This window comes from Lagenorhynchus albirostris, chromosome 2, assembly GCF_949774975.1.
Source record: "Lagenorhynchus albirostris chromosome 2, mLagAlb1.1, whole genome shotgun sequence".
NCBI lineage: Eukaryota > Metazoa > Chordata > Mammalia > Artiodactyla > Delphinidae > Lagenorhynchus > Lagenorhynchus albirostris.
In genome coordinates, this window is record NC_083096.1 from 100,877,177 (window position 1) to 100,891,376 (window position 14,200).

General features: G+C 36.7%; 1 protein-coding gene across 2 annotated transcripts in view; it reads left to right on the plus strand.

The window, feature by feature from the left end:
• The window catches only part of DPYD (dihydropyrimidine dehydrogenase), an 810,282-nt gene that overhangs the window by 647,021 nt on the left and 149,061 nt on the right, over positions 1 to 14,200 (plus strand). For both annotated transcript variants that reach the window (XM_060139525.1, XM_060139524.1), the window contains exon 19: positions 3,263 to 3,405. In XM_060139525.1, the coding sequence (XP_059995508.1) occupies positions 3,263 to 3,405 (143 nt within the window). The remainder of the gene's footprint in view (positions 1 to 3,262; positions 3,406 to 14,200) is intronic.

A 14,200-nucleotide genomic window follows, 5' to 3' on the forward strand; every position in this document is an offset into this window, starting at 1 on the left:
GGCCTGAGTAAGGAACCTAAGTCATAATACATTAATTCTTACTTGTATATCAATATGTAATACTACTACTAATGGTAGCATTTTTGAAATTGCAATTAAAATAAGAAAGTATTTTCTTAAGAAAAAAAATCATTGAATTCAGATTGGTTACCTTTGAATTCAACATCTCTGGCTTACTGAAATGTTTTTCTAGATCATGAATCAATCAAATGTAAAGTGAAGTTTATCAAAGATTTATGAATTCAACATACTGATTTGCATTTTAGGATGTGACTATATGGAGGGCCTCAATTGATTAGATACCAAAAGTTCATTCTAGTCCCCCAGGTTTTCTGCTAGGGTCACTTTGGCACAAATCAGGACTCTTCACAGCAATGTTGGAACTCAAAGGTCTAGTTCACTTTTTGTTTGAACCTGCAGCTTGTTTCAAAATGTGGGGATTCAGAATGGCTAACTTTCATTGGCACCTCCCACACTGTTGAAACAGAAAGGCTTGATGTAATTAATTTCCCATCAGGTTCATCTGGTTACCCCATGTAGATGAAGGCTTAATTTAAATTGCACGTTGCCTATTAATTAATTTAAGCTTATAGGATTTCAATTTTTGATTTAAACCTTGTTGCTTCCTTTAGGATGGAGTCCACTTTTAATTCCTTGAGCTTCTCAACTGGCTTCTTCCTCCCTGGTCTTTGGTCTAAAATCATTAATTACTGTAGCAGTGACAAAGTTTTAAAAATTCTTATCTCAATAACTGTGATTCTGGAAATCTCTATGCATTTTAATTAACATATGTACAATCTCGTATGATATCGATATATGTATTTCTTTCACACCAAAAGTTTTATTTTTATATTGAATCTATTATTTTTTCATTTCTGTCACTTTAAAACTAAAAAGAAATTTCTGTATAACAATTTAGAAAGATCCTTTTACATACCTTCAGTTTCCTTCCAAAAACCTTTCATGGCGAATAAAAGTCATTTTTAAAATCTATTCCCCATAAAAATGCTGAGAACAGGTAGATTATATTTCATACTAAATCAATTGAGTTATAAAGAAAACCAATCAAATGGAATTTATAATGGAAATTAAAACTGAATTTACTATTACCCAGCAACAGAAGGATCCATTTCTTCATTTTTGGATCCCATTTCCTCAGAGAATATAATTACTCTTAATTTTTGAAAAGATACCTTTATTAGTTTGAAAGGTTTTCATGTTCATTCGGTATATTAGAAAAGTTTTAAAAAAGAAGAAATACATCAAATAGAAAATGTCTTATTGACCTAATTGAACATCTTCAAATGCCACTGAGGATTTGCTGATGTTTTTTAACACCTGTGTAATAATGTTGCCCTTTAAATGTAACTGGTTAAATTTTCAAAGCTGTGTTCTGGGATTTTGCCATTTGATGTCCATTAATATCAATTGGAATATGTGGCCAAATCCCTGTGTACCACTTTGAAATTTTACCCCTTAGTGTTAATGATAGTCTTCTAACAGTGCAGTTAGAAATAAATTATTTATCTGCTTAGCAAAAATTTCCTTTACTCTCCAGGGTCAACTAAATAAGAAAAAAAAAATCCCAATATTTCTTTATTACTTCAAAGTAACATGTGTGTAAAGGAGCCATCAACTTAGCATATATTGAAGCCATCAACTTAGCATATATCAGTTATATTATGCCAAGATAGCTGTATGTCTGTCTAAAAGGTTTATTTAAGTTACAACTTCCTTTAAAAATGCTTTCCTCTAACTTTTACTCTTGAATTTCTTTTTAGTATAGCTGAAGATATGTTTCTATAAATATGTGTGTGTATTCTTTCCATGCATTCTCCTGTCCACTATGTTAGCCTTTTATATGGTTAAAACATATAGACTAAGAAGAAGTTGCTGATAAATATTTTGAAATAGAAATAGAATCTTGACGTTCAGTTTCTAATTTGCCCTAACTTACTACCTTGTATTTAAATGTCAGTTATGGAATCCTGAAGTGTCAGCATTGAATATTCTTGACTAAGAAACACTGCTATCTAGAGGAAGATTTTTTAGGTGTGGGAGCGCCAAGTAGACATTTCCACAAACATTTTTGGTGTTGAGTGCTAAAGCATTAGTTTACACGTAAATTCAGTTTCATCTGAAATGAACAGGATAAAAAGAAAACCGCTGATTTTAATGAAAGCTCTTTATGCTTCCTTAATAGGAGCACCAATGAATATATATTGAGAATGCTGGTAAGGATGCTTGTGGTGGTGGAGGAGATGCCAAAGTATGCACCACATGGGGCTTATTTTACCCTTTGCTTGTTTTGTTGTTTGTAGAGCCCTTATTTGAGGCAATGCCACATTGTTGCACAAAAAGAACTATTTTTACTTCAGAAAATGCCTTTAAAGGACCGTTGACTTATGAGTGTACATCTGAAATATCAAATTATATTACTATGTTACGAGAGCATTAATTTACTCCCAATTGGGTTAACCCTTGAGAGTCTAAGCAGCCTTATACAGTGTAATCATGTAAAAAGTGACCTCAGAGTGTTCTGTCCATCCACACAGCCTTTATTACAATTAGCAAATAATGTATTGGTAATGTTTGGTTAAAAAATGTATACAAACTCAGACGCATACTCTAATTACTGAATTCTAGTAAATTCTCTTTAACTTGATTAAAATGTTCTAATGTATTGAAAATTAGATTAGGCTTACTATGTTTGAGTAAAATCACTATCAGATTTTGGGAAATACATGTAAAATGCAATATGGAATCTGTAAGTTCATCAGCACCTTGCTTGTTTTTGCAGTATCTCTATTCACACCAGCTGCTTTATACTTCGCGGAAACATAACAGAGCTGTATGTCTATTTATGCACTGTATGTGATTGTTTTTCTTTTACAAAATCTGCTATTCCTTGTTCTTTTTAAAACAGATGCTCAAGTGTTCCATACAATCTTTTACACATTACTGTATATCAAATTGTGATATGTATGTATTTTATGTGAGAGTCCTAGAGTTGCTATACCCACTTGCATAACATGCCTGCATGCAATAATAGCACCAAAGTCCTTAAAATAAGTACATATCCATTTACAAATTAACATACTTTGAAACATAGCAATGTTTGTATATTACATACGTATATATCTTAAGTAGAGATAAAATTGAATTTTGTCTAGTACAACACTGCCATCACATGATAGTGATTATAAGGCAATATGCTCAAGTGGTCAATATACTAACCATTGATCATCCTCATTTTCTGTAGGCACAGCCATCAGACCTATTGCTTTGAGAGCTGTGACCACCATTGCTCGCGCTTTGCCTGGATTTCCCATTTTGGCCACTGGTGGAATTGACTCAGCTGAAAGTGGTCTTCAGTTTCTCCACAGTGGTGCTTCGGTCCTCCAGGTAGTACTTGTGTTTGTCTGTCCCTTCACAAAACTCCGTCTAACAAATAAAGTGAAAATTATGTGACAAGTATGTTCTTGTAGGGTCTCTTGAGAAAGAGGCCTTGCGGGATCAAAAGCGTGGCACTCATTAAGTTTCTATTACGGGTTGAGAACAAACCTGAGGTTCATTTCCTGTCCTTTTGAGGGCTTACAAACCCTCTATTTTTTTTAACATATTTGTTCACCTATATGTTTCTAAAATAAATGAGATCACGTTCCAAAATGTATACTGTACTACTGGATAAAAACCAAATATATGAAAAAAAAAAACCCAAATATATGAGGAACTCTGGGTAAAAGTAAAATCTTGATTGAAAAATAAAAGAAGTCAGGGGCAAGGCCAATACACACAATCTATGCCATATGGTACTGGAGGCATTAACAAACTTGACTGTGAACTTCCTGGTAGCCAAAGCAAAGAAATCACAGCTTTCAAAATATAGAAGTGAATTGGTTGTTTACCTTCTTGTGGTACAAAGCTGAGGGAAAATCATCCATTGTCTTCATAAAGTGATACTTTGAGATGTAGTACATCATGCTCTTTTTTTTTTTTTTTTTTTTTTTGCGGTACACGGGCCTCTCACTGTTGTGGCCTCTCCTACTGCGGAGCACAGGCTCCAGACACGCAGGCTCAGCGGCCATGGCTCACGGGCCCAGCCACTCTGCGGCATGTGGGATCCTCCCGGACTGGGGCACGAACCCGTGTCCCCTGCATCGGCAGGCAGACTCTCAACCACTGTGCCACCAGGGAAGCCCCATCATACTCTTCTTAGCCCTCTACAAATAACTTAGAAATTACTTAATTTTTTATTATTTATACACTTGCTTTTTATATTATAATGTTGTTCAACATAGATGCAGTACAGTGCCTCAGCACTTTATAGCATAAGCATTTCTCTCAGGGACCAGATATGCAGGTTTGGATGGTCTGACATGACCCAGGTAAAATTTTTCATGTGAGGACTAGACTGTGACCTCTGAGGTAAATCCCACTTTAATATGGCTGCTTACTACCTAACATTGATGGTAATTGGGGAGCAGAGTGTTTAGCATCACTTATATTCTCTGGCAAGAAAGTGGAGTGCAGTATCTTGTGTTGCCAATTTAACAATCAGAATTAACATCCTGTTATAAAATATAAATTGGAAATAACATATATCAGAATGCTAATGGAGGAGTACTTCTGCTTCCAGGAAGATGGAGTAGGTGTACTTTTCCCTATGCTTCTGAGTAAGTACAATTAAAAACCTTTATATATCTAGAACGAACATAAAGAGATTCTGAAAGGAGGGGAGAAGGCAGTCTGGCTAGGAATCTCAGGACCCAAGGCACCACACAGTGGAGAATTTCCTGGGTTTTCTTTTTGCCTCATATAGCCCAGACTTGGAGCCAAAGAAGCCAGCCACCCAGAAACAACAGGTGCAGACAAAAAACCCCTACTCTTTCTAGCCAGAGAACCAGGAAAAGACAGCCTAGCAAGACAGAAAATTTTTGACCGTAACTGCTCTTCTCTAGCCAAACACCACAGCTTAAAAACTGCAGCGCCACACCTGTCCACACAAGCAAAGGACAAGCATGGGTCTCTTACTTCCAGCCTCAGGAGGCTGTAACAAGGCACCCAGCATCGCTCCCGGGCAATAATGAGCTCCCATATGTGGGAGGCATGGACTTCCACCCCATTGACAGTAATGAGGTGTCCCTTCTCCTCGCCCCCTGGGGCCTTGTCAGAGGAAGTCTAATGGAGAGTCAGGATTTTTTTTTTTTTTTTTTTTTTGGTGGTACGCGGGCCTCTCACTGCTGTGGCCTCTCCCGTTGCGGAGCACAGGCTCCGGACGCGCAGGCTCAGCGGCCATGGCTCACGGGCCCAGCCGCTCTGCGGCATGTGGGATCTTCCCAGACTGGGGCACGAACCCGTGTCCCCTGCATCGGCAGGCGGACTCTCAACCACTGCACCACCAGTGAAGCCTGAGAGTCAGGATTTTTATCACCACCCAGCAGTAACAAGGCCACTCTGTCCCCGCCCCGTCACAGCCCCCTGGTGTCAGATGAGGCCTAGAGGGGAGCCAGAACTCCTATCTTCTCTTGGCAGTAACAAGGAGTTATGTCCCTCAGGTGTCAAAGGAGGACAAGTAGGGCATCTGGACAGTAATGAGGCAGCATCCTTGCCCTCCTCTACCAGAATGGTATCCAAAAATGCCAACTAAAACAAAAGGTTTAAATAAGATGAAGAGTCCCTTAGCATAATACCCAAAATGTCAACGTTTTAATTGAAAATCACTCATCATTCCAAGACCCAGGAAGACCTCAAGCTGAATGGTAAAAGACAATTGATAGATGCCAATACCAAGATAGCAGTAACAGAGATTTAGAATGATCTGATGAAGATTTTTAAAGCAGACATCATAAAGTTGCTCTAAGAAGCAATTACAAACAGGCTTAAAGCAAATGGAAAATATGGAAAGTCTCAAAAAAGACATAGTTATAAAGAACCAAATGGAAATTTCAGTACTGAAAAATATAATAACAAATACAAAACTCAGTTGATGGGCTCAACAAAAGAATGGGGAGGACAAAGAAATAATCAGTGAACTGGAAGATAGAGCAGTAGAAATTAACCAATCTGAAAAACAGGGAGAAAAAAGACAGAAAGGAAAACAATGAACAAAGTCTCAGGGAACTGTGGGAGTGTAACAAAACTTGTAACATTCATGTTATCAGAGTGCCAGAGGAGACGTCACAGAAGCAGGGGATGAAAAAGAAATAATGTCTGAAAACTTCCCAAGTTTTGTAAGAGACATAAATAAACCTACAAGATTCAAGAAGCTGAATGCATCTCAAACATGAGAGATCCAAAGAAACCCATACCAAAACACATCATTATCAAACTTCTGAAAACTAAAGACAAAAGGCCCTTGAAAGCAAGAAAAAAATGACATCTTACCTATGAGGAGCAAACAATTATGACAATAGATTTCTCATCATCAGAAACCATCAAGTCCAGAAAGTGAGACAAAATTTTTCAACTGTTGAAAGAAAAGAACTATCAACCCATAATCCTATTTCCTTCAAAAAGGAAAGATAAAACAAGACATTCTTACGTCAAAAAATACTAAGAATTTATTTCCAGGAAGCATAACTAAAAGAATGACTGAAGGAATTTCCTTAAGAAGAAGGGAAATGGTAAAAGAAGGGACTTGGCATCAGAAATGAAGGGAGAATACAGAGCAGTATCTTCAAGAAGAATCTGGAAGATAATGGATGTCTAGGCTTGAATATCACCTGAATTTGTTTTCATAAACATGGAGGAATACATGAACTCAAGTATAAAAATGCATTATGAGTGGGTTCCAGAAAGGACTCCTGCTCATTTCCAGACATGTAAGCTTGGGCGAGTCACACATGAGGGGTGGTAATTGTTGACTGTCTACCATGTGCTGATTCTAGCTACTGCTAGATACAGTATTTCCATGCCTACCTGAGAGTGAAATCATTTTATACTTCTTTGACATCATCTTAGGCTTGGAGGATGAAAGTAGTGTAGCCAAAGTCACATGACTAGCGCTAAAGCCAGAACTAAAACCTTGAGTTTCTCGACTGCAAAGCCAATGCTCTTCCAACTGGTCATACTGCCTGTCCCCCTCCCAGAACCTCTATGGTGGAGTAGCAGTAATAGGCAGATCTTCCCCATCTACTCAAAGCTTACATGTTCAGGCTACAAGTTAATTCTTAGAGTAAGGATTCAAAGAAGAGAAGAAATGTGGGAACATAGAAAAATAAATAACATGATATGTTCCAAACACAGATGTGCACTCAGTTTATGGACCCTGGTATATAAATATATGGAGTACTTTGTGTCTTCATAAAAACTTGTGGTAAAATAATCGCTCAAATTGCAGTTTCTGCTTAGGCTCATCTTGGATCAAGAAGCAGAGACTCACTCAAACTACTTGAAGAAAATGAAGCCTATTGTATTCTATATGTGAATGGAGACGGGAACTACAAGAACCAATGGGGCAGTTCTGGGCAGAGACCTTTTCCATCTCTTTTGTGAGCCATGTGATTTCTCCCTCAAAGGAATCTGTAGCTCTGTTCAATCCTTTGTCTTCAGGACTTACTCCTTGTTCCTGCCTCCTCTGAACTTCTGCCTAGCACATGCTCATCATGGACCCATTCGACATGGTGGTCTTTCAGCTCCACCTTCTACATGAAATACCTCACCAGCTTAGTATCTGTTGGCTCAGATTTTCAAAAGAGGAAATCTGTTTGGCTCAATGTATCTTTTCATGCCAGGCCTCATCCTAGAACACTGGTCATCTGATGTATTGACCAGGGTATAGGAAAAACACATTAAATATTTGTTGAATGTATTTTTTAAATGAGTATGCTCGAGTTGTCATTTTTTATCTTTTTTTTTTTTTTTTTTTTTTTTTTTTTTGCGGTACGCGGGCCTCTCACTGTTGTGGCCTCTCCCATTACGGAGCAACAGGCTCCAGACGCGCAGGCTCAGCGGCCATGGCTCACGGGCCCAGCCGCTCCGCGGCATGTGGGATCTTCCCGGACCGGGGCACGAACCCGTGTCCCCCTGCATCGGCAGGCGGACTCTCAACCACTGCGCCACCAGGGAAGTCCAAGCCCGTCATTTTTTTAAACCAAATTATGAAGAGGGGATGAGAAGGTCAACATGGTATTAAAAAGTGACTGCCAAAGCACTGCCCCTTCAGCTCTGGCTAGGAATGGCCCAGAAACTTCCCAGCCATGTAAAATATTGACTCCCAATTGATGTTGTTAAAAAGGTAAATTTCCACACATAGGCTTTTACTGACATAAAATTACAGATTATGTATCAATTATGTGTCATTAGCTTTAGTCACGTTTTAATTCAGCCGGAAAATATTTTTAAACCAATTTTAGCTAAAGTTTGAACTAAAATCAGTATTAAGATATATTCAGGACAGTTATGAGTGGGAAAATTCCTGAATATACAATTTTGGCTTGGCATTTGAATGGGGTGGAGAATGTATAATATTTCTATCTCTCTTCCATTGTAACTGAATTTTACCCTGTTCCACTCCCTAGTCCTGGGTTAATCTAACCTTTCATTTTCTATACTTCTGGGATGCTGAATATTATTAGAGAAATTCAGGTAACTTTGCCAATTGAATTTACTCCAAATTCACAGTGTTTAATGTCAGCTGGGCCTTGGTGTGCTGGTAAGCATGTTTTTATTCATCTTTTAAAAAAAATTTCCCATCAAATTCCCTCTGGCAGTTGGTTCAAATCTTTTTTGTACACCTCAAGGCCCTAAATCCCTCCATCATCACCTTCCCATTCCTCTGTTGCCATTTGTTCACTGGCTCTTAACTGCCCACCTCATTCCCCTTCTCTGATTCTATAATATTTCCCTTGAAGAGCTCATCCACTTATATAACTTAAGGTGGAATACTATCAAATCTAGCTTTCTGTTTCTACTCAGATGTAAAGTATGTACTGACAAGATGCATTTTTTTACAAGACATAATCAGACAGATGATATGTATTTAAATAGTGTGATGGTGCTGATATACTGGAGTTTAGAAAGAGAAGTAATAAACAGAAATAGTGATATAAATTAAACATTTTGATTCTGATTTTCTTGATGCACATAAATAAACTATGTAGTTAGGCGAGTGCACTACTGGAATAAGGATTTATTCTCAAAGTAGCAATTTCAAATTCAATTTTTAAGTGAATTTAATAACCATGACCTTCTATGTGACTTTAGAAAAAGTATTGACATTTCAAAAATGGAAAGCTAAAATTTTTTTCATAAGTTTGATAAGTGTGATAGAACATTCTTTTCTTGTTGATCAGTTTGCATCACAGAGAAGCATTCATTCATTTATTCATTCAGTAAATATTTATTGAGAATCTACATGCCTAGCACTATTCTAGGAATTTGGAATACATACTTCTGTGAGTAGAACAGACAAAAGTCCATCACCTCATGGGGCTTACATTCTAGTGAGGACAAAGATATAATAAATATGAAACATAAGTATATTATCCGGTATGTAAGATGATATGTGCTGTGAAAAAGTGGTCTCATTGCAAACGTAATATTTGTATAAAAAACTGAAGGCGAGGAATCAGGGAAATTTTTATTGAATTAAAATACTTAGGTTATAGCATCACTTGCTTAAATTTTTGCTAATTGAGAGTTTAACTGAAATATAAAAATCACAAAATACTTTGGACCACCTTGCAGTTTAAAAATGGAAAATGCCTTTTAGGTTTCAGGCTGCAATTTTTTTTTTTTTTTTTTTTTTGCGGTACGCGGGCCTCTCACTGCTGTGGCCTCTCCCGTTGCGGAGCACAGGCTCCGGACGCGCAGGCTCAGTGGCCATGGCTCACGGGCCCAGCCGCTCCGCGGCATGTGGGATCTTCCCGGACCGGGGCACGAACCCGCGTCCGCTGCATCAGCAGGCGGACTCTCAACCACTGCGCCACCAGGGAAGCCCTAGGCTGCATTTTAATGGGCAATTTTTTGCTTTTTGAAGTCTTCTTACAATTTTTAGGAATGTACCATTTCTCATTGGCACTGTTTATTTCTATTACCTTATTCTACAACTTGCTTTGCTGAGGATTTTAACATTTCAGTGGTAAAGCATCCAATAACCCTACCTTAAAAATGCTTCAGTTAATGTTTTATATAAAAACTAAGGAGTTAGCTAGACAATAATTTGAGTATTCCAGATCATTTCCCTGGAACAACTTTGGAGTAAAAATGACTATTACAACAGAACCAGATGCAACACTTTGGCCAAGAAATAAGGTTCAAAACTAATTATGGGTGTGTATTCTTGGGTAGCTGCTCTTATTACTTTGTCAGTCAACCCAACTAACTTCTAATTTATTTAAGTGAGCCCCAGTGTCTTTGAAATCTTATTTTTCATCTTTTTTGATAGGCTCTCATTAGTTAGAATATGCAAGTTAGATCTATAAAAATTCTAAGTGAAAATTATTATTATATTTAAGATACCGGGCTTCCCTGGTGGCGCAGTGGTTGGGAGTCCGCCTGCCGATGCGGGGGACACGGGATCGTGCCCCGGTCTGGGGGGATCCCACGTGCCGCTGGGCGGCTGGGCCCGTGAGCCATGGCTGGTGAGCCTGTGCGTCTAGAGCCTGCGCGTCCGGAGCCTGTGCTCCGGAATAGGAGAGACCACAACAAAGAGAGGCCCGTGTACCGCCAAAAAAAAAAAAAAATTAAGATACCGAACACTGAAATTTATAAATACCTGTTTGTTAAATTACATTCTCAAGCTCTTCATAAACTCTTGAGGTCTTAAATCTTTTGAAAGGCTACTCTGAAAAAAGGAAGTTTGCTTCTGCCTGCCAATTAGTTATTCAGGAAAAGCATAGTAAATAAACAACTTGAATAATTTCCCTTTAAAACAGTTTGAAAAGATTAATAAATTAACACTGGCTTTTTTTTAAACTTGTAGTTTAAGTTGTTTGTCCCAGATCTAGCCTTCAGAATGAATTCTATATCCCCTTCATCTGATTTAAGTACTAGTCTACAATTTCTGTTAGTAAAAACTATTTAGGGATTTCTATTGCAACCAAAACCCAGACGGAGTCAGTTGCTTTTAGTAATAGGTTTCATCACAAAATGTTCACTCTCCTCTATTGTATATAGATAGAGGATATAAGTACTATGCTACCTTTTTTTTCACTGAATTACTTTGGGTTTCTATAATTTAATTTAATGATATTGCCACTACAATTCAATCTTTTAAGGACTTTGATTCAGGACATCAGAAATTATAGGAAGTTCATTCATGTACAATTATGACCTGTGCCTTCATTGAGATTGTATGGGTGGGTTTTTTTATTCCATTTCTTTTGTATGGGTTTCACTGAAGTTAATAGAAAATCCTGAAATACAGCAGAAAGAGGGAGTATAGTGGGCATTTGCTGTGAGTCATGGTCATATGACAGACACTCACTAGAGTTATATAACCAAATCAATTTTTGACAATAATTAGCTGCTCTGATGGAGCTAGTTCAAGCTAAATGGAATTTTTTAATGTGATCAAGAGATGTATTATTTTATTGAAACTAGAGAAAAAGAGGTAATTGAAGCAGCACGATGACACTATTTCCACATGAGTGCAGATGCATTATGGACATTCTGTCTTGGTCATAATGCACAGGAAGACTGCAGTGCTTCAACTATATAGATGGGGTCTTTAGGTGGTAAAAATTTTGTGTACTATATTTTAAATTCTTATTGGGTAAGCGGAAAATATATTTATTCAATTATTTCTTATTTTTTATTTAATCATCATTAATCATCATCATTAAAGTCAGGCTATGATACATGAAGGAAGAATAGTTGATACCATTCAAAGTTATTTTAAATGGCATCAGAATTATTTCACATAGCTAGTTAAAATAGACACATTTTTCTTTCCACTATGCAGTTTCTTGTTTCCTAGCTTTAATGAGTGTTTCATGTACAGTGTTAAGAACAATATGCAAGTAGTTATTTTAAAAAATAGAAACCTTATATTTGTAGAATAATATATAGGAAAAAAGTAGTATCCATTCAGTGAAATTCAAATTACTGTGTCAGTTATTGCATTATTTTAAATTACTTTAATGGATGGTGTCTTTAATGGAAGAGGTTTTAATTTTTGGAAAGTATCTTGATTGCAGTGCAACAATGTTGCTTATAAGCAAACAGAGGAAATTAAATGGAAACCTGCTGGGCTTTCGAATGATTACACATTCGCCACTTGATAGAAAGATTAATATCTAGATTCAAAAGAAATTAATTGAAATTAAATCTAATCTTTTTGAATGACAGTTTTACTATAAGAAAAAGTAACTCTACCACACAATGACTATTTTATGTGAGAAAATAACCATGAGTTAGCTAAGATGTTTGCAATTAGCCATAGGAAATTTCTGATCTTGTATAAACTTCCTTGGCTAAATTTTTTCCTGACTCTGGCCAGATCCTTTATATTGTCTTTTCCTTTTTGCATTGTATGCAGAGCTATGGTTAATTACTAGTTTCACTTCTTCATCAAAGAATCTTCATATGTCTGACCAAAGTTTTAAACTACTATTTACCTTTTTATTCTTCAGTTAAAAAAAAAATCCTAGTTGTTTAGATATTCTTATTTCACATATTATTTTCCAAACATTGTGTTTTCTATGTTGGTTTTCTCTGAATCTTTCCAATTTATCAATTTATCATTTGAAATGAATTGTGATTTAACATAACTAATTTTTTAATAATCATTCCATAACTTATCCACCCAAATGACTATTAGAAATAGTCACTTGGGAGCTAATGTGTTTTCAATACCATCAGTAACTACTCTTCATACTTTGAGAATGGATCTCATTTCCTGTAAACAAAGCTAAAGAGAGCCAAGCCAAGTGAACAACGTTGGTTGTTGAACTGAGTTAGGTATACAAAGTCATGAGTCTCCTTTTCTGTCAGTCCATAAACTGACTTTAATAAGCTGTTCAAAAAAATGTGTAACAAAATTATTCTGAGCAGTGCCAACATCCACCAACATTATTTTGAAAAACCCAAACTAATTTAGATGTGTATAATTGTGTATTTGTTTAAAAATCCACCTCAATATTTTAGAGACTCGTTTTGGTACTAAGTTAGGGTTCAGAATTCAGACTGAATAGAGAGTTATTAGAAAATGCTAGGTCATAGCAAATATATTGTAAAGAATATTAATGATGAATTACCATCTGTTTTTCAAAAAGTCCTCTCTAGTTATTAATTCATTTGGCTCTTACAAAGCTCAGGGCATATCAATAAGCATTTTTAACCCTATTTTGTAGATTTGCAAATTTGTAATTACCTTAACTTTGTTTCACCAGTTGGCTAACCGGTGTGATTAGAAACCATGTTTCCTGATTTCTACCCCATGATTTGTCTCTGCGTCTCCTACCGTCCATGTTATTGTGCTCAAGAAATTGTTCTAGAAAATGAAAAAGAAATTCATCATCATTCACAAACACGTGAATGCATGCTCTGTCCTTGACTTATTAACTGATGATTCATTCTCAACTCTTGAACTACACCTGTGTATCATTTGTTTACCCCAGTCTTATAATTTTCCAGGTGAACTGCTTACTCCTTCTTAAATAATTTATCCCTGAATTCTTCAGTTTCCAAAATTACTTTAAATTCTAATAAATTTTCTCATGTGCTGAGTAAAGGAAATCATGAGATTTCTAGAAAGCTGACTAACTTAGGGCTCCTGAGTTCTGTTTGGGGAAAACGTAGAAATCCAGTTAATCAATTTTTGAGCAACGTGAAATAGGGAGGCAGAGTAAGTTCCAATGTAGCTTCAGGAAAAGCAAGAGACACATATGTGACTCATACCGTATAAGAAGATAAAGCTGGTTGTTGATAAATATAAAGACACATCCTTGGGTGCAAAAACTTAATTATACATCTAAAATAGAGGTAACTATGGCAAAGAGAAGATTTTGTAGAAAAGCTGTGGAGGGATTTAATTCACAATAAGGTCAACAAAAATAGCATATTGATGTAGCTTCCCAGTAAATGTTGATGTGATCTTAGTTGTATTTGAGATATGATATTTAGCAAAAGGGAAATGATGTCCTCAGTGAACTACATCAGATGACATCTTCATTTATCACGTGGTGGGTGCCCACTATGTGCCAGGCATAGTTCTAGCCCCAAGGGTACAAGGATGTTTTCAGACAACTGAGAA